The sequence below is a fragment of the Macaca thibetana genome, chromosome 1 (assembly GCF_024542745.1).
Source record: "Macaca thibetana thibetana isolate TM-01 chromosome 1, ASM2454274v1, whole genome shotgun sequence".
In the NCBI taxonomy this organism is placed as follows: domain Eukaryota; kingdom Metazoa; phylum Chordata; class Mammalia; order Primates; family Cercopithecidae; genus Macaca; species Macaca thibetana.
In genome coordinates, this window is record NC_065578.1 from 137,768,097 (window position 1) to 137,794,416 (window position 26,320).

General features: G+C 38.5%; 1 protein-coding gene across 3 annotated transcripts in view; it reads right to left on the bottom strand.

Annotated features, from left to right (window-relative positions):
- Positions 1 to 26,320, bottom strand: part of DNAH14 (dynein axonemal heavy chain 14) — a 506,458-nt gene that overhangs the window by 11,469 nt on the left and 468,669 nt on the right. For 2 of the 3 annotated variants that reach the window (XM_050760215.1, XM_050760305.1), the window contains 6 exons: positions 23,729 to 23,831; positions 20,597 to 20,824; positions 13,204 to 13,401; positions 10,653 to 10,852; positions 7,593 to 7,756; positions 6,326 to 6,522 (listed from right to left, as the gene is read on the bottom strand). In XM_050760215.1, the coding sequence (XP_050616172.1) occupies positions 6,326 to 6,522; positions 7,593 to 7,756; positions 10,653 to 10,852; positions 13,204 to 13,401; positions 20,597 to 20,824; positions 23,729 to 23,831 (1,090 nt within the window). The remainder of the gene's footprint in view (positions 1 to 6,325; positions 6,523 to 7,592; positions 7,757 to 10,652; positions 10,853 to 13,203; positions 13,402 to 20,596; positions 20,825 to 23,728; positions 23,832 to 26,320) is intronic. The other variant, XM_050760224.1, reaches the window with a different exon arrangement.

Below are 26,320 nucleotides of genomic sequence, written 5' to 3' on the forward strand. Positions count from 1 at the left end.
CCTCGAGGCTGGTGTTGCCTGGAATCCTTTCAGCCCTCTTCTCTTGCTACTTTATATTCCCTCTCCCAGATTGAATCCATGGCTCTGTCTAGGTTGGCGACACCAAGCACTCGCTTTGCAGCCCGTGCTCTTGTCCCATTGCTTTTCTTATTTATTTATTTATTATTATACTTTAAGTTCTAGGGTACATGTGCACAACGTGCAGGTTTGTTACATATGTATACATGTGCCATATTGGTGTGCTGCACCCGTTAACTCGTCATTTACATTAGGTATGTTTTCTAATGCTATCCCTCCCTGCTCCGGTCTCCCCACAATAGGCCCCGGTGTGTGAGGTTCCCCTTCCTGTGTCCAAGTGTTCTCATTGCTCAATTCCTGCCTATGAGTGAGAACATGCGGTGTTTGGTTTTCTGTCCTTGTGATAGTTTGCTCAGAATGATGGTTTCCAGCTTCATCCATGTCCCTACAAAGGACATGAACTCATCCTTTTTTTATGGCTGCATAGTATTCCATGGTGAATATGTGCCACTTTTTTTTTTTTTTTTTTTGAGACGGAGTCTTGCTCTGTTGCCCAGGCTGGACTGCAGTGGCCGGATCTCAGCTCACTGCAAGCTCCGCCTCCCGGGTTTACGCCATTCTCCTGCCTCAGCCTCCCGAGCAGCTGGGACTACAGGCGCCCGCCACCTTGCCCGGCTAGATTTTTGTATTTTTTAGTAGAGACGGGGTTTCACCGTGTTAGCCAGGATGGTCTCGATCTCCTGACCTCGTGATCCGCCCGTCTCGGCCTCCCAAAGTGCTGGGATTACAGGCTTGAGCCACCGCGCCCGGCCTGTGCCACATTTTTTAATCCAGTCTATCACTGATGGACATTTGGGTTGGTTCTAAGACTTTGCTATTGTGAATAGTGCCACAATAAACATTTGTGTGCATGTGTCTTTGTATTACAGCAGCATGCTTTATAATCCTTTGGGTATATGCCCAGTAATGGGATGGCTGGGTCAAATGGTATTTCTAGTTCTAGATCCTTGAGGAATCGCCACACTATCTTCCACAATGGTTGAACTAGTTTACAGTCCCACCAACAGTGTAAAAGCATTCCTGTTTCTCCACATCCTCTCCAGCACCTGCTGTTTCCTGACTTTTTAATGATTGCCATTCTAACTGGTGTGAGATGGTATCTCATTGTGGTTTTGATTTGCATTTCTCTGATGGCCAGTGATGATGAGCATTTTTTCATGTGTCTGTTGGCTGCATAAATGTCTTCTTTTGAGAAGCATCTGTTCATATCCTTTGCCCACTGTTTGATGGGGTTTTTGATTTTTTCTTGTAAATTTGTTTAAGTTCTTTGTAGATTCTGGATATTAGCCCTTTGTCAGATGGGTAGATTGTAAAAATTTTCTCCCACTCTGTAGGTTGCCTGTTCAATCTGATGGTAGTTTCTTTTGCTGTGCAGAAGCTCTTTAGTTTAATTAGATCCCATTCGTCAATTTTGGCTTCTGTTGCCATTGCATTTGGTGTTTTAGTCATGAAGTCCTTGCCCATGCCTATGTCCTGAAGGGGGTATTGCATAGGTTTTCTTCTAGGGTTTTTATGGTTTTAGGTCTAACATTTAAGTCTTTAATCGATCTTGAATTAATTTTTATATAAGGAGTAAGGAAGGGATCCAGTTTCAGCTTTCTACATATGGCTAGCCAGTTTTCCCAGCACCATTTATTAAATAGGGAATCCTTTCCCCATTTCTTGTTTTTGTCAGGTTTGTCAAAGATAAGATGGTTGTGGATGTGTGGTATTACTTCTGGGGGCTCTGTTCTGTTCCATTGGTCTATATCTCTGTTTTGGTTCCTGTACCATGCTGTTTTGGTTACTGTAGCCTTGTAGTATACTTTGAAGTTAGGTAGCATAATGCTTCCAGCTTTGTTGTTTTGGCTATGATTGTCTTGGCAATGCATGTTCTTTTTTGGTTCCATATGAACTTTAAAGTAGTTTTTTCCAGTTCTGTGAAGAAAGTCATTGGTAGCTTGATGGGGATGGCATTGAATCTATAAATTACCTTGGGCAGTATGGCCATTTTCACAATATTGTTTCTTTCTATCCATGAGCATGGAATGTTCTTCCATTTGTGTCCTCTTTTATTTCATTGAGCAGTGGTTTGTAGTTCTCCTTGAAGAGGTCCTTCGCATTCCTTGTAAGTTGGATTCCTAGGTATTTTATTCTCTTTGAAGCAATTGTGAATGGGAGTTCAGTCATGACTTGGCTCTCTGTTTGTCTGTTATTGGTGTATAAGAATGCTTGTGATTTTTGCACATTGATTTTGTATCCTGAGATTTTGCTGAATTTGCTTACGAGCTTAAGAAAATTTTGGGCTGAGATGATGGGGTTTTCTAAATATACAATTGTGTCATCTGCAAACAGGGACAGTTTGACTTGCTCTTTTCCTAACTGAATACCCTTTATTTCTTTCTCTTGCTTGATTGCCCTGGCCAGAACTTCCAAGACTATGTTGGATAGTAGTGGTGAGAGAGGGCATCCCTGTATTGTGCCAGTTTTCAAAGGGAATGCTTCCAGTTTTTGCCCATTCAGTGGGTTTGTCATAAATAACTCTTATTATTTTGAGAGACGTCCCATCAATACCAAGTTTATTGAGTGTTTTTAGCATGAAGGCTGTTGAATTTTTTTGAAGGACTTTTCTGCATATATTGAAATAATCATGTGGTTTTTGTCTTTGGTTCTGTTTACATGATGGATTACATTTATTGATTTGTGTATGTTGAACCAGTCTTGCATTCCAGGGATGAAGCCAACTTGATCATGGTAGGTAAGCTTTTTGATGTGCTACTGGATTCGGTTTGCCAGTATTTTACTGAGGATTTTTGCATCGATGTTCATCGGGGATATTGGTCTAAAATTCTCTTTTTTCATTGTGTCTCTGCCAGGCTTCAGTATTAGGATGATGTTGGCCTCATAAAATGAATTCGGGAGCATTTCCTCTTTTTCTATTGATTGGAATAGTTTCAGAAGGAATGGTACCAGCTCCTCCTTGTACCTCTGGTAGGATTCGGCTGTGAATCTGTCTGGTCCTGGACTTTTTTTCGTTGGAAGGCTATTAATTATTGACTCAATTTCAGAACCAGTTATTGGTCTATTCAGGGATTCAACTTCTTCTTGGTTTAGTCTTGGGAGGGTATATGTGTCCAGGAATTTATCCATTTCTTCTAGATTTTCTAGTTTATTTGCATAGAGGTGTTTATAGTATTCTCTGATGGTAGTTTGTATTTCTGTGGGATCAGTGGTGATGTCCCCTTTATTATTTTTTATTGTGTGTATTTGATTCTTCTCTCTTTTCTTCTTTATTAGTCTTGCTAGTAGTCTATCGATTTTGTTGATCTTTTCAAAAAACCAGCTCCTGGATTCATTGATTTTTTGAAGGGTTTTTTGTGTCTCTATCTCCTTCAGTTCTGCTCTGATCTTAGTTCCCACACAATAGTAATGGGAGACTTTAACACCCCACTGTCAACATTAGACAGATCAATGAGATAGAAAGTTAACAAGGACACCCAGGAGTTGACCTCAGCACTGCACCAAGCAGACCTAATAGACATCTACAGAACTCTCCACCCCAAATCAACAGAATATACATTCTTCTCGGCACCACATCGCACTTATTCCAAAATTGACCACATAGTTGGAAGTAAAGCACTCCTCAGCAAATGTAAAAGAACAGAAATTATAACAAACTGTCTCTCAGACCACAGTGCAATCAAACTAGAACTCAGGATTAAGAAACTCACTCAAAACAGCTCAACTATATGGAAACTGAACAACCTGCTCCTGAATGACTACTGGGTACATAACGAAATGAAGGCAGAAATAAAGATGTTCTTCGAAACCAATGAGAACAAAGACACAACATACCAGAATCTCTGGGACACATTTAAAGCAGTGTGTAGAGGGAAATTTATAGCACCAAATGTCCACAAGAGAAAGCAGGAAAGATCTAAAATTGGCACCCTAACATCACAATTAAAAGAACTAGAGAAGCAAGAGCAAACACATTTAAAAGCTAGCAGAAGGCAAGAAATAACTAAGATCAGTCCCGTTGCTTTTCAATAGCTCCACTTGAGAGCCCCTCTAGCTCCTCACACTTTCCATGTCCAAAATAGGATTTCTTCATCTGTTCCTTACACAGCATGTCTTTCTGCTCACCCTGTCTCTGAATGCACTAGTTCCTACCCATTTGTCCAAGCCGGACATTTCTACCTGACTCATCTTACCTCTTGTCACTCTGTCAAGTGAGCAATGGTCTCAGCCACATGTGACTGTACTTAGAGTGTACCAACTCAGCCGTGTTCTTTCAGCCTTACTTTGCACTTGTAGAGTCCTAGCTGTTTCACCACGGGGCTTGCTAAGAATGTAATAAGGCCTCTCTGCTTTTTAGTTTCCATATCTGTAAAATAAGGTCATTGGAGTGGGCGTTCCCTAAGAGCCTTTCAAGCTCTGAAGTCCTATGATTCTGGATGTGTTTCTACATCTCAATTTTTCATCACAGCTTATATTCAGTTTTAAGGAGTTATAATTGTTATTATTTACTCTTGTCTGTCTTCATGTTTTCTCATAGGTTTTAAAATAACTTCATTGAGACGTAACTCATATGCCATACAACTTACTTATTTAAAGGGTACAACAGTGTACAAGTTAATGGTTTTTCGTATAGTCACTGAGTTGTGCAACTACCACTGTAGTCAATTGTAGAACGTTTTCATGACTCCAAAAGAAAACCCTCTCAGCATCCATTCTCCAATTCTCTGTCACCCGCAAACCGAGGCAACCAATAATCTACTTTCTGTCACTATGGATTTGTCTATTCTGGACATTTCCTGTAAATGAAATGATATAATATATGGTCTTTTGTGATGGTCTTCTTACACTTAGCACAGAAGAACTACTGTTTTCAAGGTTTATCCATATGGTAGCCTGTGTCAGTACTTCATTCGTTTTGCTGGCTGAATAATATTTCATTATAGGGACATATCATATTTTATCCATTCATCAGACAATGGACATTTGAATTGTCTTCACCTTTTGGGTATTATAAATAATGCTGCCATGAACATTCATGTGCAAGTTTTTGTGTGGACTTTATTTATTTATTTATTTATTTATTTATTTTTTGAGACGGAGTCTCCCTCTGTTGCCCAGGCTGGAGTGCAACCTGGAGAGGTTGGTTCACTCCAACCTCTGCCTTCTGGGTTCAAGCAATTCTCCTCCCTTAGCCTCAGAAGTAGCTGAGATTACAGGCACCCACCACCATGCCTGGCCATTTATTATTATTATTATTATTATTATTATTTTTAGTAGAGATGGGTTTCACCATGTTGGCCAGGCTGGTCTCGAACTCTTGACCTCAGGTGATCCACTGCCTTGGCCTTCCAGAGTGCTGGGATTACAAGCATGAGGCCCCATGCCCGACCTGGATTTATATTTTAATTTCTCTTGAGTATATTCCTAGGAGTGAAATTGCTGGGCTAAATGGTAAATCTGTTTAACTTTTTGAGGAACTACTGGACTATTTCCAAAGTAGCTGCACCATTTTTCATTCCCATGAGTGATGCATGAGGGTTCCAATTTCTCTCAATGCTTGTTTTTGTGTATTTTTAATTATCTCCATCTTAGTAGGTGTGAACTCGTATCTCATTGCGGCTTTGACTTGCATTTCCCCAAAAGCAAATGATGTTGAACATCTTTTCACATGTCTCCACAGGTTTTTAATCAGGTTTTTAATCTGGTATGGGATTCAGGGTTCTGGAAAAGGCCAGTGCTAAACCTAAGGGGAGAAGTTCATTTCTGGAGAAATAGTGTTTGTGTCCAACATCAAGCTTGTTAATTTCCTACTCTGTGCTGCCAGATCTTCTATGGCTTATCATTCCTGGTCTAATAAATTTTGTGTTTTTACAATCTGGTCTTCTGTTTAAGACCACAACCCAGCAATTTCTTCATCATTTTGTTTAGCTTTGTTTCTATTTTAAAAGCAATGAAACCTAACACTTAAAGTAACACCAAGAGTGCACCTACTTCGACATGAACTGCCATGATACATAGTTCACACACACAGAGAGTGAGAACTACATGACGGTGCCGCCTGTGGCTAACGGTGACTGTTAAGAGGCACTCCAACTTCAGAGATGTGAAAATATGAAAAAGTATGTCAGCATCTTTTAAGAGTTACATATTTCATCACATAGATGCACCATTTACCTTCACCATTCCCTTGAGCTTGGACATTTATTTCAAGCAAGCAAGAAAATAGGAAATAATAATAATTGCTTACCTGCCACAATGTAGGCACTCTCATATTAAGAAAAGAATTAAGTATTTCCTCCAATTCTTGGGTGAGGATGATCTCTCCTTTTATAGCAAGTTGAAGATCTTTTAAGGATTTATGTATGACAAATAATAACTTATCAAATCGTTTAATTTCTTGCTTCAAAAAGGTTAGCAAGACACAATGGATAAGGGGGTCATGATCTGGATTTTAAAAAGAGATAAAATTTTGATATTTTATAGATTAAAAAGAGGCTTTACATGGAGAGACTTAGGCTTTGAAAGTTAAGGGAATTTCATGTATCTTGACCAGGGGTTGATAAACGTTTTCTGTAGAAGGTCAGATAGCAAACATTTTAGGGTATGGGGACCATGCCACCTCTGAAAGCTACTCGACTCTCCCCTTGCGGTGTGGGTGCAGCCACACTATATACTGGTATAACCACACTATCTACTATGTGTGGATGCATAGACAATATGTCATGAGTAAGTGTGGCTGAGTTCCAGTAAGTTTTATTTATGGGCACTCAAATTTGAATTTCACATAACATTTTTGTGTCACAAACTATATTTCTTCTTTTGATTTTTTTCAACCATTAAAAAAATGCAAAAGCCATTTTAGTTCACAGGCTGTACAAAAACAAATGCTGGGCTGGACTTGGCCTGTGAGTCCTAATTTGCCGACCTTTGATTGAGACTCAACAATAATACTGTTTTGATAGACTATTGCTCAATATTTGGTTCCCAAATAAACTTCTGCAAAGGGATAAAATATGGGTATTAAAATTTAACTGGGAAAATTATCATAGTCCAGCAATTTAGCCCCTTAGAGCTGGGTTTGGAGCCATCTCTGAGCAACCAGGCTTCCTCTGTCTTCCTGGGCCTGCCCTGATTCCCCTTAGCTTCTGAGTCAAGTGGTCTTTCAGCAGAAGGTCCATCTAAACCTCTGCTGTTCCAGAAGGCAGACAGGCAGAGAGACCAGGCACCTAAGAGCTCTTGAGAATCTCCCAAGCAGAGTTGCTGCTTTCTGGTTTGCTACACTTATTATTTCTTCACTTTTGATTTCAGTGCCACACGCTACCCACCCCCAAATAAAGCATGATTTTCTTCTGTGCTCTCTGCTTTTCAACTTGGAGAGAGGAGGCAGAGACTGAATTTTCCATCTTATCTCAGTCTTTTCATTTCTATGGAATTTTTGTCCTATCTTTACCTTACTCCTGATGCCAGAGTAAGTTTACCTTACTCCTGATGCCTTACTCCTGTCCCATGCTCACCTTCGAGATTTTTAGAAAGAGACTCCCAAATGGAGCTTGACATCATGCTCTTCAATGTGCTTGGAGTTCCAACAGCACTTTCTTCTTTCTCCACTGTCAGTGGCAGCCGCTTTAGCAAGTCGGATAGAATTTCCATCACCAGTTCATCCTTACTCTGCTCAGGTCTGCAAAAGAAACCAAGAAAAGAATGAGACACAGAACAGGAAGGGGGAGATGGGGAGAGATTTGTTAAAGGATTCAAGATTACTGGTAGACAGGAGGGATAAGTTTAGTGTTCTATACCACTGTAGGATGACTATAGTTAACAAAAATAGATTATACATCTTCAACTAGCTAGAAGAGAGGATACTGAAAGTTCCCAACACAAAGGATAAATGTTTGAGATGATGGACATGTGAATTGCCCTGATCTGATCACTATACATTGTATGTATTGAAACATCACTATGTACCCCAGAAATATGTACAATTATTATGTCAATTAAAAAAATAAAAATTGGCCGGGTGCAGTGGCTCATGCCTGTAATACCTGCATTTTGGGAGGCCGAGGTAGGCAGATCACTTGAGGTCAGGAGTTTGAGACCAGCCTGGCCAACGTGGTAAAACCCTGTCTGTACTAAAAATACAAAAATTAGCCAGGCATGGTGGGCACCTGTAGTCCGAGCTACTCAGGATGCTGAGGCGTAAGAATCACTTGAACTCGGGAGGTGGAGGTTGCAATGAGCCAAGGTCGTGCCACTGCACTCCAGCCTGCGTGACAGAGCAAGACTCTATCTCAGAAAAAAAAAAAAAAAAAAAAGGAAAGGAAAGGAAAATAAAAGAAATCAAGGGAATGACAAGCTACAGATCTATCTAATGTTAGAGGGCCCTCTGCTTAAATTCCATCTGAAGATAAACGTATCTTCACAGAACCGCAAAACTATACTATGGTATAGTTACAGAGACCATGGAATTCATTTTACAGATGAGAAACTGTCCAATGTATTTTAGACATTTGCAAGGAAATATGTATTATAAAAGCTTTGTTAGGATTTCTTTGTAAAATAATCATCTGAATGCATCTGCAAGACAATGAAAAAGAGGAGGCAACTAAACAGAGCATGCTGAAGCAGCTGCATGGAGGATCCCACTGCTTGCCCCATTCCTGTGTTGACATGAAGGGCTTCTTAATCACACAGTCCGTGGGTGGTGACAGGGGGAGTGTGTGTCCAGGCCTAGGTGAGGCTGCAATACTACACAAAACCACTAAACACTACAGCTGGAAGAGCTCTTTGGAATCCTTTTAAAGATGATGAAACCAGGGCCCAGGAAAGAGGGAAGACCTCCTTAGTTAGTGGATGAGTAGGAAACGGGGCACATCTCTTTTGAGTTCCCTCTCTCTGTTGTTCTGTTTACTAGTAGGGACTGATTTTTCTTTTTCTTTTCTTCTTTTTTGAGACGGAGTTTTGCTCTATCGCCCTGGCTGGAGTGCAGTGGTTCAATCTCGGCTCACAGCAACCTCTGCCTCCCGGGTTCAAGCAATTCTCTGCCTCAGCCCCCGAGTAGCTGGGATTATAGGTGCCCACCACCATGCCGGCTAATTTTTTTGTATTTTTAGTAGAGACGGGGTTTTACCATCTTGGCCAGGCTTATCTTGAACTCCTAACCTCATGATCCACCTGTCTCGGCCTCGCAAAGTGCTGGGATTACAGGTGTGAGCTACCGTGCCCGGCCAGGACTAATTTTTTAACAAACACTCCAGGTTTCACAGTCAAATGAATGTCATCCTTCAAGATAAGCAATAACCTTAAAGCTGCCATGAAGTATTTAGTCTAACAGTGCTGCTTTGGTACCAGTTTACAGAACACCTGAGGTCACATGGCTCCTTACTTTGTCATCATACTGTTTTGACTTTAAAGTTGATTTTCTCCATAGAATTCAATCCAGGTGGCTTCAAATAATTCAAAAGGTCAAAAGGTGTCAAAAATCAAACTTACCTTCAGAAGGCAAAGATTTGCTACCACTAAGGAAATGACATTGAATATGATAGATTTTTGAATTAAGTCCCACAGACAAGTCTCTAATAAGCAAAGGCAGCAAGATTGGGATAATTATAGCCTCTCAAAGTGACCAAAGGGACATTAATAAACATATCTAGTATGTTTATTAAAAGCATTTCCTTATAATATGTTGATATCTTAAATATTTGTAATGTTTAAGAGAATTGGGCCTCGTAATACCTTGTGTTAGATTGGGGTCAGTCTTGTGACCCCGATTAAAAGAGATAATTGAGAAACTGATTTATGATTTTAGGTTGAAATCTCATTAGATTGATATATAATATTAGGGAATAAGAGAATTTAAGATTCACCACATTTATTTGATTATTAGATTTATAAAAGTTACTCAAAGATTTGAGAAGGTCTGGCAGACAAATTGAAGTACATTAACTTTATAATGAACATTAATATATTTGAAAATGTTTGATTAAGTTTATAAATGGGAGCAAACATTCAAATATCTTTTAAAAGTGTTAAAATTTGTTAGACGTACAAATTGAAAAATTAGAACTTAAATACGTAAGGAACTAATTGAAGTAGAATTTAGTTTCTTTACCATGTAGACTATACTTTTCTACATATCTCTTCAAATGAATTTTTTTTTTTGAGACAGGGTCTCAGCCTCCCAAGTTCTGGGACTACAGGTGCTCACCACTACACTCGGCTAATTTTTGTATTATTTGTAGAGACGGGGTTTCACCATGTTGCTCAGGCTGGTCTGGAACTCCTGAGCTCAAGCAATCTTTCCCCCTCAGCCTCCCAAGGTGCTGGGATATAGGCGTGAACTGCCAGACCCAGCCTGATAATTTTTTTTTTTTTTTTTTTTTTTTTTGAGACGGAGTCTGGCTCTGTCACCCAGGCTGGAGTGCAGTGGCGCGATCTCGGCTCACTGCAAGCTCCGCCTCCCGGGTTTACGCCATTCTCCTGCCTCAGCCTCCCGAGTAGCTGGGACTACAGGCGCCCGCCACCTCGCCCGGCTAGTTATAATTTTTGACCAACAGTTTTTCTTAGCGAGTTCTTACCTGATCCTGAGGTTGGCAGTGGTAGTTTTTGGTTGCATGGCAATCAGATTTTCAATAAACTCTTCGCCTTGGGTCTCCCAGCAGCTCCTGATGGCCTCTGGGTGTATTCCTAAGACCTCGGGAGGGTCGTCATCAGGTAAGGACTGGATAATGTGTATGTAGTCCTTTATGCTTGCAGATCCTGGAACTGGCTGACATATCTGAAAATTTAACCATTTTGTTAGCTTTTTTCTTCAATCCTGCTACTTCTGAACACTTTGTTAGTTTTTGCCAGAATAAGATATCTACTTTCAGTAATGCTTGAAGACAATATTTTCCCATGAAATTTTATACCGAAGGCTTTTTTATTGCATGTTGTATATTCTAGACACTGTAGAAAGCAACATCTGGGACTACTGTATTGTAATGTGCATATGATATGCATGTATAACTTTCTTGTTGGGAAAAGAGAGAAAGAAAAAAAAAAAACACTTTAAAGGTGAGGGTGATTCTGACCACCCATAGATAATGAATGCAATTAAGGCTTGAACAAATCACTTTACTTTAGTAAAACCTATAGAAGGAATGTGAGAATGATCTTAAGAATAACTGATCACTGACCAAGAAGAGAAATGCATTGTTCATATAGTCAGGAAAGTGGGTAATGGTGGCTTTCTTGATATCATTAAGTAAAATGTTGAAGAATTAATAAAGGTCAGAGGGAAAAATCAAATAACAGTCACTGATAAAAAAAATTACCTGCAGAAGAAGCAAGATTATGGCAAAAAACAGGAAGAGTTGGCAAGCTGAAACTGTCATAAAATTCCCAGTGTTTTAAAGCAACTGAACAGTTGAAATATAAATTTCAGAATACATTTCTGTCATGTGATATAATTCTGCCAATGCAATTGTATACTGTATGTTACAGTATACCTTATTCTCTTAGTGCATACTTAATGTAATAGTGTGTACGAAACCATGCACATTGTATTCTTTGGGCAATTTAAAGAACCCTAAACTTTTTTTTTTTTTTTTTTTGAGATGGAGTCTTACTCTATCACCCAGGCTGGAGTGCAGTGGCATGATCTCGGTTCACTTCAACCTCTGCTTCACAAATCCAAGTGATTCTCATGCCTCAGCCTCCCAAGTAGCTGGGATTACAGGCATGAGTCACCATGCCTGGCTAATTTTTGTATTTTTAGTATAGATGGGGTCTCACCATGTTGGCCAGGCTGGTCTCGAACTCCTGACTTCAAGTGATTTACTCTCCTCGGCCTCCCAAAGTGCTAGGATTATAGGTATGAGCCACCACACTTGGCCAAAGAACCCTAAATTTAACTAAAATGTTATTTGAAACAGTTTTTTTTTCTTTTTTTTCAGACAGGATCTTGCTCTGTTGCCCAGGATGGAATGCAGTGGTGTGATCATGGCTCACTGCAATCTCCACCTCCCGGGTTCAGATGATTCTCAGGCCTCAGTCTCTTAAGTAGCTGGGACTACAGGTGCACACCATCACACCTGGCTAATTTTTGTATTTTTAGTAGAGATGAGGGTTTCACCATGTTGTCCAGGCTGCTCTCGAACTCTTGGCTTCAAGTGGTCCACCTGCCTCAGCTTCCCAAAGTGCTGGGATTACAGGCATGAGCCACTGCACCCGGCCTTAAGACGTTTGTTTGTTTGTTTGTTTAGATGGAAATCTTAAAAAAAAAAAAAAGCTCTCATAGATTTTTCTTCCTTAGCAAATAGTGCATAAACGACGTAATTTAATGCCTTCTTGTTGACTCAGGGTCATCAACATAGACCATTGCTATCCATTCTATAGATGCCTTACGAATGAATCTCCCTAAAATATTTTTACTATTTTCTTTATCTATCCATATCCTCAAGACCCCAGACAGACAACCTGGATATGACCTCTCTTTCTCTTGATTATACCAGCTCACAATGATCACCCACAGCTGTCGTCTTCCTTTTCATCTTCCATTCACCTCTCTTATCCAAATTCCCACCCATCAAAGTTTACGTCAAGTCCAACCCTCCACAGTCTAAGGTCAGAGGTCTGTAGGATTCTTTCCTCTGCTAGCAGCCACTCAACAGGCACACACAGTTGCTGGTGTCTAATATGGAGTTTTCTGCTCCACAAATGTGAAGGTTTGGATAGAGGATAAAAACTGAGGGGGAGAAGAGGGGATAAAGAACAAGAGATGTGGGATTTCTGTAAACTGACAACAGCATCTCTTCCCTATGGTTATTTTGAGCATTAAATGAGAAACATATATCAAGTGACTGGCATGGAATCGTTGATTTATAAATGTTAGCTCTCTTGTGCTTTGTATCTTACACTTTGGGTTCTCAGAGGACATGAACTATTTTTAAATCATTCTTTTTGTTTACTGCCCTGCACAATGTTATATTTAATACAGTCATGGGTAAATTACTTTTATAATACTGAAAGCTAATAAAAACCTTTAAAAATGAACATCAAAATTCATTTAAATATGTATTTTAAATAATGCAACAATGTTTACTTTAAAATTATTGAGAAATGCAAGAAGATTAATTCTTTTCCTACCCCATCACTGGAGAAACTGAAGTCATCTTTCAGCACTTCAGGATTACAAAATTTGTAGAGCAGGGTCTTCAAGCATCGCTTGTCCCAGTTATCAATTACCCGGCCACCGTAAATCACTTCTCCAATCAGGTAGCGCAGTGCTTGCCATGAAATACTGGGCTGTCCTCTCAGGGAATTTTCCAACACCTTAATGGCAACCTTTAGAAAACCCATGAGTCTTTATTATTTCGATATGTGTTTCCAGCTTACTCACTCTGACTTTTTAACATAAAATCAACTCTCAAACAGCTACATATATTTTCTTTTTAAAAAATTTATAGAAATAGGCTAGGCACAGTGGCTCATGCCTGTAATCCCAGCACTTTGGGAGGCCAAGGCAGGCGCATCATTTGAGGTCAGGAGTTTGAGACCAGCCTGACCAACATGGTGAAACCCCATCTCTACTAAAAATACAAAAATTAGCTGGGCGTGGTGGCGGGTGCCTGTAATCCTAGCTACTTGGGAGGCTGAGGCAGGAGAATAACTTGAACCCAGGACATAGGGGGTCACAGTCAGCTGAGATCACGCTACTGCACTCCAGCCTGGGTGACAGAGCGAGACTCCGTCTCAAAAGAAGAAGAAGAAGAAGAAAAAAAAAATATATATATATATAGACAAATATATTTTATTATATATATTTCATTTGTCTTACTAGAATAGTTTATATTTACTAGAATTGTGTGTGTGTGTGTATGTATGTGTGTATATATATATAATAAGACATATATACTATATATATAGTAAGACATATACTATATGTGTGTGTATGTATGTGTGTGTGTATATATATATAGTAAGACATATATACTATATATATATATAGTAAGACACAAATATTGAGACACACACCTTTTTTTTGAGACAGGGTCTCACTTTGTTGCCCAGGCTGGAGTGCAGTGGCCTGATCTTGGCTCACTGCATCCTTGACCTCTCCAGCTAAAGCGAACCTCCCACCTCAGCTTTTTTCCTCAGCCTCCCTGCCTGGCTAATTTTTGTATTTTTTTGTAGAGATGGGCTTTCGCCATGTTGCCCAGGCTGGTCTTGAACTCCTGGGCTCAAGCGATCCGTCTGCCTTGGCCTCCCAAAGTGCTGAGATTACAGGCGTGAGGCACGTGCCTGCGCTGGTACATTCACATTTATCCACTAGTTCTTTTTGGTTATTGTTGAATAGGCATTGAGCTATTTAATTGCTGTTATTTGTTTGAATAGGCAAAGCAGGCACGTGGTACTGAATTCAAAAAGCGCAAAAAGGTAAACAAGATAAAGTAAGATTTCTTCCACTCCCGACTTTAGCCGTCAGATCCTCTCCCTTGAGGGCACCATTGACAGAATTCTTGTGTATTCTTACAGAGACGTTCTAGTTGCACATAGGTTGACTTCTTCTCTTCTCTCTCCGTCCTTCGCTTCCCCTCTCCCTTCTTTCTATCCTCCTTGTGCTCTTCAACTATTTCTCATCTCCGCCTCCCTTTCCTCTCCCCTTTCCTTCCTTCCCTCCGTTCCTCCCTCCCTTCCTCCCTTCCTTCCTCCCTTCCTTTTTCCCTTCCTCCCTCCCTTCCTCCCTTCCTCCCTTCTTTCTTTTCTTTCTTGAGGGAGTCTCGCTCTGTGCCCAGGCTGGAGTACAGTGGCGCGATCTCAGTTCACTGCAACCTCCACCTCCCGGGTTCAAGCGTTCTCCTGCCTCAGCCTCCCGAGTAGCTGGGACTACAGGCGCCCGCCACCTCGCCCGGACGGGGTTTCGCCGTGTTAGCCAGGATGGTCTCGATCTCCTGAACTTGTGATCCGGCGGCCTTGGCCTCCCAAAGTGCTGGGATTACAGGCGTGAGCCACTGCGCCCGGCCCTCCTCTTCCCCTTCCTTTCTGTTTTCCTGTCTTTTCCCCGCCACAAATACTAGTTTAGCATACACACTGTGCCGCAATTGGACAATATATTTCGGTTATCAATGTTCAGTGGCTGTAACAATTCATATTTACACTAACAGTGTGTGAAGGAATTTCTTTGTCACTGTTCTCTCATCCCTGCCACTAACAGGAAATGTTGGTTTATTTAATTTTTGCCAGTCTCATGGGCGGTACATTTGCTGTTAGTTTAATTTGTATTTCACCTAGTACTGGTTATTTTGAGCATCTTTTCTTATGTCCGTTGGTCATTTAAATACAATTCTCTGTACACCACCTATTTTTCCTTTGGCTTGTTTGTCTTTTTCTTGTTAATAGATAAGAGCTCTTTGTATATCACAGATATTAACTCTCTGTCAGTCATTTTCGTTATCCTAAATCTGGCGTTTGTCCATTGACTTTATTTTGCCACCATTTGCCATATAAAAGTTTTTTGTAATTAAATATGCCTATCTCTTCTTTTATGGTTCTGGGTTTTCAATTAGGGTTACTTGTTCCCAACTCCAAGATTGTATATGTAATCTCCTAGATTTATTTTGGTTATTTATATTGTTATACATTTAAATTTTATTCCATTCTGGAATTTATTTTTATATAGGATGTAAGATAAAGGAACCAGTAATTTTCTTCCAACTAGATGGCCAGTCATGCCAGTATCATTTACTTTTTGAAAATTCCTTTTTCCTGAGTTGAAATATTACCTGTGTCAAATGTTAAAATCTCATAAAAACTTAGATTTCTGCACTCTCAACTATGTCTCATCGATTTATTGTCTACTTCTCTGCCAAACAATCTTGATTTTAGTATAGTGGATTTTTACCATGTTTTCATATCTGGTGAAGGAAAACCCCTTCAGGATTTTTCTTTTTTGTACGTTTCTAGCTTATTCTTCAGCATCTGTTCTTCCATATGAATTTTATTAATTCCAAAACTTCTCTAATAGGATTTTAATTGGAACTGCAGTATATTCGATTATTAATTTTGGAAGAATTGATAGTTAGGATATGGGAAGTCTTCCCATAAAGAACATTGATGCATTTATTTAGGGGAGGCAGGATTAAAAAATGAACTGTGGAATCAGACTTCCAGTTATTACCTATGTAACTTGGGCAGGTTTCTTAGGTGGCCTGTGCCTCTATATCCCTATCTGTAAAATGAGGATAATTAGTGTTCTTACCTCATAATGTTGTTGTGGGAATTAAATAATTCGGATAAAGCAATCCAAATATTTTAAGCTCTCAACAAATGTTATGCCTCTCTTTTCTCTTTAATTTATGCTATTCCTTATTTAGGACCCATACGTTTCATGTTAAATTTATTCCTCAGTATTTAAATATTTTCATCACTGCTGTGAAAGTAACGTTTTGCTACTTCCATTCCTGGGTGTTTATTACCAGGGAGGCTTTATTGATCTTTACATCTTTACATTTTTATCCAGTTACTTTACAAAATTCTCTGATTACTAGATTTTGTTTTACTAGTATCTTAGGTTTTCTAAATGTACAATTATATAATCAATAAAAAGATAGTTTTTTCTCTTTTTACAATGTTAATATGAATTATTATAATTTTCTTATCTCATTGCATTTACTAGAAATTCTAAGACACTGTTGAATTACAGTGGTAATAATGGGCATCCTTATCTAATTCTTGATTTTATTTGAAACAATTTCAGTGTTTGACTATGTGGAACATGTGGACATTGTTGTTTTTAGGTAGTCTTTTTCATATTTAAGTGGTTTCTTTTAATCCTATTACTTTAGGTTTTTACTAGAAATGGCTCCAAAATTCATAACAAATGCCTCTTCTACATCTATTGAGATGATCATATAAATTAGGATTATAAATTTCCAGTTACTGGGTCATTCTTGCATTAGTGGAATAAAACCAACTTGGTTACAGTGTATTACTCTTTTGTTTCATTGCTGAAATCAACTTATGTTTTATGTAGAATCTTTACATCTCAAGTCCTGAGTGAAATTAATCTACAGTTCTTATGTATATTATTAATATCTTTATCAGGTATTCATATTAACATTATGTTGCTTCATAAAATAAACTGGGGAGATTGTGATCTTTTACTAAGGTCTAGAATATATAATATTAATACTATCTATTTCTTAACGTTCAGAGTGAATTAAGCTGTAAAACCATCTCATTCTGGTGTCATTTGCAATGTCTTTTGTGGCAATTGGCCTAACCAAAATTTCAGTTTCTCTTTGAGTCAATTTTGATAATTCGTATTTTCTAGGAAATCATTGGCTTCATCTAGATTTTCAAATTTTATGTCTTATCAAAATCCATTTTTTTATAGCTGTAAGCTTTAAAAAATATATGAAAAGAATTTTAAAAATCCAATTTCAAAATTTATAAAGAATTTCTTTATTAGCTTTTATTTTCTTTTGTTTTCTAATTTCTTAAGATGGATATTTATTTCCCGTATGTTTTCTTTAATAGTGGAGACATTTAAGGTCAAACATTTTTTTTTCCTAACTACAGCTTTTGTTCTGTCATGTAATTTTTGGTCTGAAGTAGTCTCATTTCCATTGTGTTTGAGATATTTGTGATTTTATTTATTTTTATTTTTTGAGACAGGGTGTCACTCTGTCACCCAGGCTGGAGTGCAGTGGCCCAAACACGGCTTACTGCAGCCTCAACCTCCTGGGCTCAAGTGGTCCTCCTGCCTCAGCCTCCCAAGTGCCTGGGAGTACAGGCGTGCCACCTGGCTTTTTTTTTTTTTTTTTTTTTTTTTTCCAGACGGGGCTTTCTATGTTGCACAGCCTGTGATTTCCCCTGTTTTTGTTTGTTTGTTTGTTTGTTTTTTGTTTTTGAGACAGAGTTTCATTCTGTTGCCCAGGCTGGAGTGCAGTGCTGCGATCTCAGCTCACCGCAACCTCCACCTCCTGGGTTCAAGCAATTCTCCTGCCTCCTGAGTAGCTGGGATTACAGGCATGTGCCACCATGCCCGGCTAATTTTTATTTTTAGTAGAGATGGGGTTACTCTATGTTGGTCAGGCTGGTTTCGAACTCCCGACCTTAGGTGATCCAACCGCCTTGGCCTCCCAAAGCTCTCGGATTACAGGCATGAGCCACCGCGCGGGTTTCATCATGTTGACCAGGCTGGTCTTGAACTCCTGACCTCAGGTGATCCACCCACCTTACCCTCCCAAAGTGCTGAGATTACAGCTGTGAGCCACTGAGCCTGACTGATTTCTCTTTTAATATCCTATTTGATAAAAGGTTATCTGGAGTTATGTTTCTTAATATCTAAGTTGTTAAGATTTTTAGGGGTCAAATTTTTATTATATTAAATTGTGTTCAGATAATGTGGCCCATAAAATCATTAAAGGTTTTTCTTCGTGGCCATGCTCATGATTGAGTTGTGTAACAGTTCCTTGGATACCTGAAAAAATATGTACTCTTTATTAGAGGGATGGTAGTCTCTTGATCCATCTGTTAATCAAATTTATTGACTACATTATTCTATTCTTTGTCTTATTTTTGTTTATTAGAGCTGTACAATCCTGATGGTGGTTTTTTGAAATTTCCCACAATAATTGCATATACATATATACATATATATGTACATGTATACCTGTGTATGTATATGTATGTGTATATATATATGCTACAATATGCTGTTGTCTGAAGAATATAGCACTCTCAGTCATTACATTCTGACTGATATTAATATTGCCATTTCTGCTTTCTTCTGTTATTTTCTTGATAGTTTCAAAATTTCTTCATTAATTTCACTTTTTCTTATAAATTGCATATTCCTGGGTTTTGTTTTGTAACCCGATTTAATAGTCTTGCCTTTTATTGAGAGAATGCAGTCCATTTACACTCAATATAATGACTGATAACATTCCTTCCATATTGCTTTATGTTATTATTTTGCTTTGTTTTTTCTCTCCCTTTTATTTTGATATCTTGATCAAATTGTTATTTATTTTCCTTTTTTCTTTGTTAATTTAGACATTATACTGTTTCTATTAAAGGTGACTTTTCTTTTCTTTGAATTCATTTTCTTATTTAAATAAAAATATCAATTATTTACAGTAGACACCAACATGTCTAATATATGGTTCAAATATTTCCCCCTAATATATTATTTGCCTTTTGATTGAGCTTTGAATAAGGCCTTGACAGAAGGGTGCTTGAGCTTATACTTTTAAATCAATATCCCAAATGCAGTGTTTTATGTTGTATTCCTGGTTAGGTACAGAAGTATTATGTCTGACAGGCAGTTGAACTTGCAGTAAATATGAAAGCCTCTTTTCAAAACTGAAAAAAGCCTAATAGAAACATATAGAAGACAAAGAAGGCTACCCATCTAGAGTGGGTTTAGGTTATAAATATCCAGAGGCAGAATCAAGATTTTCCTCAGAAAGTTTTTTTTTTTTTTTAAATTGCTGTCATATATATAAATGAATAGGTAATCAAGGGTGTAATGTTGTACACTGGAAGCACAATTGCAAGAAAGTTAACCTGGGAAAAATTTAAGCAGATGCTACCACGTGTTTATTTTAGCAATAAAGAAAACACCCTGCAATAAACAACAAACAGAAGGTTCTATATAGAGAATAGTAAAGAAAGACGATTGAGCTAAATTTTTCCCCAAACAATGGGTCAATGGAATGTCTCTTGCTTTAAATGAGTAAGTCATACTAACAAACAAACATTTTTATAGTAAATTATGTCTGTCAGGCACTCTTCTATGTGCCTGACATGTCTAATATATGGTTCAAATGTTTCCCCCTAATATATTATTTGCCTTTTGATTGAGCTTTGTACTTACATTAACAAGTTTGCCTATAATTATATAATGATCCTCTGGAGTCAGTACTGACATTTGGTCTCCCCCAGTTTGCTTTCTTTGGCCAAGGAAACTAAGACTCTGAGAGGTTAGTTTGCCCAATAGATTACATACTTGTACAGCTGTAAGTTGTGGAGCTGCAATTTAATTCAGAAAAACTGGCATCAAAGACCGTGTTTCTTTTTTTTTTTTTTTTGAGGTGGAGTCTTGCTCTGTCGCCCAGGCTGGAGTGCAGTGGCGCGATCTCAGCTCACTGCAAGCTCCGCCTCCCAGGTTCAGGCCATTCTCCTGCCTCAGCCTCCCGAGTAGCTGGGACTACAGGTGCCCGCCACCACATCTGGCTAATTTTTTGTATTTTTAGTAGAAACGGGGTTTCACCATGTTAGCCGGGATGGTCTCGATCTCCTGACCTCGTGATCCGCCCGCCTCGGCCTCCCAAAGTGCTGGGATTACAGGCGTGAGTCACCGCGCCCGGCCCACAGACCATGTTTCTAAACGTTAGCCCTTATTGCCTAGTTATAGAGTTCATTTTCTTACCACCATGTAAAACACTTAGTATTTGTGTAGGCACGTAGTAGGCTCTAAATTTGTATCTTATTGTTATTTATTTGTTGTTTGTTTTGAAGAGACTACACTTACCCCCAAGTCTGAAGAATTAAATTTATAAGCAATATTCCAGCCCAATATTCCATAACTTTTTCTTTCATTGATCACAGCATTGAAAAAACATAGGCTAAATAAAAGTTTTTTCCACCATTGTCCACAGTCAGGATTTTCAAATATCTCTTCTGTTACCTCTCCACTCCCAGTACATCCAAATGTCTGAAGTAAATTACTTTTCAATCCCTGGGGAGATTCCATGGCAATCTTGAAAACAAATGTGAGTAAAATGGCATGTGAGGACAGATGCAGGCACTGGTCTATAGGGCACTTGTCTTTCTACAATACTGGTAAAAGAACTAGGCAAGAATGTAACTATTTTCAAGACTCACTGGCAAATCTAAAATCTTGTGTTATTCTTTTGCCATGTAAAAATGTCTCTAAAAGGATTGTCCCAGATTTTCTATTGCTCCAATTCGTATTTTGAAATGGGAAGTATAATGTTGTGATTAAAAGCACTCTTATTTGCTCAGAGTATAGGGCTTGGGATTTTAGGAACTTTGAAAATGAAGAGTTATGGGAGCCTAAACTTATGTGTCAATGGCAGTTATGAGGCTGTAACAGGACGCAGGCTGCATGGCCTATGCAAGGCAGCAGATACAGGGGGTCCCAAATCATGGGAAACAACACGAACTGAATCAACAGCAGCATCAGCACTAACTGAACCATCAGGAGAACAATTAACTGGGTATGTTACTAATTTCTTTGGTTGCATTGAAAGTCCATTTGGTTGACTTCTTAACTAGAATAATGGAAATGATGCGAGACTGAGGGTGAGGTGGGGAGGGAATCAATTGGAGGGCTTTTTTGAGAGTGTGGCTGTTAAGTCTGAAATTGTGAAGGGTCTGAAATGTTACCCTCCTTGCACAGTTTATATATAAACACACACATACACACATAAGTTGTATGGATATCTATATATGATATATAAATGTATGTATATATGGCATAGAGCTGTGTGTGTGTGTGTGTGTGTGTGTGTGTGTGTGAACATGAGATTTCTGGATCAGGGATCAGATTCCCATGTCCTGTGTGTGCATAGTGGGATTTGTACCATAAGAGGGGGACTCAAATTATGAAACTTGGAGCTTACAGAATGGCTGGCAAAGCAGCCTTTCCTCTTCTCAGAGATAGAGAAAGAGAGACAGACTTTTGCTTTGGAATGTAAACAAATCTTCTCCGGGAAAGAGGAGGTCTCTAGGTTTTTATACCCCCTGGAGTGTAAGCAAATGGCTCTGTTTTATCACCCTGAGAAGGTAAGTGGCTCCAGGAGGCAGAAGACAAGCTTCTCTGACTCTGTCACCCTTAGAATGAGAGCAAATGGCTCTGTGCACAGTAGAGGAGATATTCTCTATTTTCCAAGGCATGTCTGCCTTTCAAACATCCTTTAATTCAGGTTGCCAGCAATTGTTGCTTAGAAAGCCCTAATTGTGCAGAAATGAGAAAATATTTATAGAGCACTGTTTCCCGATTGCTATGATTGATTCTTTAAAGAACTCATTCCCATATATCTAAAAGTAGGTGTCTGTCCACTCCCTTAAGGAACTATATCTGAAGGGGAAAGTGAGTGGAAGGAGGGCAGAGAGAGAGAGCAGAGAGAGAGAGAGAGAGAGAGAGAGAACGAGAGTTAGTTTTGATTTTTAGTGACAGCATACTATTTTATCACACAAATGCATCATAATTTATTTGGCCTTTTCCTAGAAGTGGGCTATGATTAAATTGTATGAAATTTATAAGCACTATCTATATACTGTGAAATTACCTTCCTTTCTGGATTAATATCTCCCAGATATTACCTTGTCAGCATTATGTGAGAGTAGTTATTTCATCATATCCTTAATAACACTAACTATATCATAGTTATAATCTTAGCCAATTTAATGCAATTTTTGATTTGTATTTTTCTGATACCTAGGGGCTGAACTTTTATTTTTAAAATATGTTTATTGACCTTTTGTGTCCTTTGCCCATTTTGTATGGAATGTTAATGTTTTTCTGACTTATTTGTAGGTGCTCTTTTAATATATCAAGAAAATTATCATCTCGTATAAATAATGGCATATGAAAAACTCCCATAAAGTTTTATGTATGCACTAATTATAGCAACATTTGAAATGGTGATGGAGACTTAAAGTGGAAGTGGAGCGATGGACTACTTGGGATGAAATATTCCCTGAAGCGCTATCTCTGTTCCTCTCTGACACCCTTCATTCCCCTACCTCCACCCCCCAATTCCCGTCTCCTGACCAAAGATACAAGGCTGTCTGAGAGCTTGGTCTGCTGGTCTCTGGGAGATAAGTGGAATCTTTTGAGTCTCAGACTAAGAGCTGTGGGTTTCTCCAGTCCCTGTTCTGTCTGCCCCAGGAGCTGGGTTGTTGGGAAGTGGTTCAGTACTGTCAGTTTGGGTAGGTACATACAGGAGATGGGCAGAGCTGGGAAGCAATGTGGCAGGAAGTTTCTTAGGCTGGATTGGGGCTCTATCTGGAAAGTGCCTCATCCACCGGACTTTCTCCATGCCTACCCACTTCTGTGAAAGCTGGTAGTGTGCACGTGCCTGGGAGTCTGGGTATCCCCTTCTGCCTATGCCATCAGTCAGTTTTCTCTGCTTTTAGGACTCCGCCTGTTGGTCAACTGGACCCCGGTCTAACAGAAATGACTTTCTTACTATTTATTCAACCTCAGTAGTGGATGTGAGAAGTCCCAGATAATCTTTAATAAGGACTTTTTAGTAAACAGTTTTAGCCTGCTTTCTGTCAGACCCTTTCTAGAGAATTAATGATAATATGGTTAAGGAGGGCAGAAATAAGAAATGCTAGAGAAGTGAAGGGCAGGAAGGCAACACAAATTGTAAATTTCGCTTTATAGTAATTGGAGGTCTAACATCCTTGTTTGAGAAAATAACATACAAATTGTGAATTCCTTGCAAGTAGGAATCTACTTTAGTGTTCTTCCTGATCCCCAGTATGGGGCTGAGCACAAAGCAGAAATTTAGCATTTCAGAATTTATCATAATTAGCTCTCTCTTTTAAACTCAGAGTTCTGAATGTAAGATAACTTACATTCAAACAGGGCTCCTCAGTCAATATTAAATCTGTTATACTTTGTTCTTACCTTTAAACCCTTTTTAAGAATAGGAATTGGAAAAGAACTGTATGATTTTGAGCTTAACCATAGCCGAAACTCAGGGTCTATTGTCATGTCTGGACTATTAAAGCTGCAAAATAAAAAATTATAAATATTTAATGTGAAAAATGTAAACCAACATGTTTTTAGAATCCTAGCATTTCATTGTTTGAAGTGGCCTTATGAATCATTTTAATACCGAAGATCTTACTATATTACCCAAAGAGCTTCCATGTTGTGCAAGAATTTGCACACGACTCATCAGTTAACATTTTAAAAGAGTAGCTTTCTTTCTCCTAAGTACAAAAAGTGATCATATACTCATTGCCAAAAATCTGGAAACAATTACAAATTAAGAACACAATGAAGAGTTCCACTGATCTAATTTGGGACAACTGAATGTCAAAATAAATGATGATGGTAACCAATTATAATCCTTGAATAAAATAGAAATCCATGAGGCATAACTGATATAAATAAACAAAGGGAAGAGAAAGAAAAGCTCTTCCTGTATAGGATAACATCATTAAATAAATTTAGAAGAAGTTGTGGAGTTAGTAAGCTACCTTTTGGTAAACAATATCGTAGTAATTCAGTCAAAAATTATCAATGAACTTTAGAAACCAGTAGGTGAAAGTTTAATGTATGTATATGGTCTGAAAGTTCCCACAAGTGGCAGAAACCACTTTAACCAAGTGACCAAAGTTAATATCACCACGAATGAGACAGATTGATATCACAGGCCTCTTGATATGATGTACCAAGAATGATGTAACATTACTTCTGTGATACTACTACAATACTGCATGGCCTTAATCTAACCATAAGAAAATATCAGCTAAATCCCAACTGAGGGACACTTTACAAAATACAGTCAGCTCTCTATATCCATGGGTTCCACATCCATGGATTCAACCAGATTCACATTGAAAATATTCAGGAAAAAAAATTTCAGAAAATGTTAAGGTATTGCTGACCTGTACCATGTAGTTAGGCCTACAATGTCTGCATCTGTACTGAAACTATACAGACTTTTTTTCCTTGTCATTATTTCCTAAACAATACAGATTAATAACTATTTATACAGCATTTACTGTGTATTAGGTACTATAAGTAATCTAGACATGATTTAAATTATACAGCAGGATGTGTGTAGATTATAGGCAAATACTACATCATTTGATATAAGGGACTTGAATATCCAAGAATCCCAGTATCCACAGGGGGTCCTGAAACCAATTCCCTGTGGATAGTCAGTGACCACTGTAACTAGCTTGTACTTGTACTTTTCAAAAACATCAAAGTTATGAAAGACAAAGGCAGACTGAGGAACTATTATAGATTAAAGGAGATATAGGGTATGGTGGCACGCACCCATAGTTCCAGCTACCTGGGTGGTTAGGGCAAGGGGATCACTTGAGCCCAGGAATTCAAGTTCAGCTGGGGCAACATAGCGAGACCTCACCTCTAAATAAACAGACAAACAAACAAATAAAATACTTATTAGGAGACTTAAGAGACATGAAAACTTAATACAATGAGAAATCATGAATTGAAATTTTGACCAAAACTTATATTCTATTTTGCAATAAAAGATATTATTGGGACAATAAACTAAACATGAGTAAATAATGAACAATGCACACTGAACTATTTAGAGGTCAAGTGGCAACATGTCTGCAATTTACTTCCAAATGATTCAGAAAAACATTACATATATATATGAGAGAAATGATAGGGTAAATTTTAAGAATTTGGAAATAGAGATGAAGGGTATAAGGGAGTTTTTGTATTATTCTTGCCACTTCCCTGCAAGTGTGAAATTATTTTTAAAAAATTTGCAAAGCAAACCAAATCATTACAAGGAAAAAAAAAAAACACACAACACAAAATGAAACAGAAAACAAATATGGCCTGTAATCCCACTAAATGAGTTTAGGTACACTTTTCTCTTTTTTTTTCCTCCTTTTGCCTCTCTCTGTCTCTCATTTTAAAAATAGTAATAGTGCATATTTTGTTTGTAGCTTTTTATTTTTTCTCCTAGCAATATGTTGTCAACATATTTCTCTAACTCTGAAATTTAAGAAATATTTTTTTCTTCACATTTTTCCTCTCCTACTGTGGGCTGGTAGAGTGATCATCTTAAATATCTAAAGGCTTGATTTAATAAAGAAGTATGAATTTCTTTTTCTTTTTTTTCTTTTTTTTTTGAGATGGAGTCTCACTCTGTTGCCCAGGCTGGAGTGCAGTGGCGTGATCTCAGCTCACTGCAACCTCTGCCCCCTGGGCTCAAGTGATTCTCCTGCCTCAGCCTCCCGAGTAGCTGGGACTACAGGCTTGTGCCACCACAGCCGGCTAATTTTTGTATTTTTAGTAGAGATGGGGTTTCACCATGTTGGCTAGGCTGGTTTCAGACTCTTGACTTCAGGTGATCTGCCTACCTCGGCCTCCCAAAGTACTGGGATTACAGGCATGAGCCATCATGCCTGGCCCGGAAGTATGAATTTCTTTTAATAATACTCTGATTATGTTGAATATGTTTAATGTATCATTAATTACTCTTATTAAGATGGAAATTCT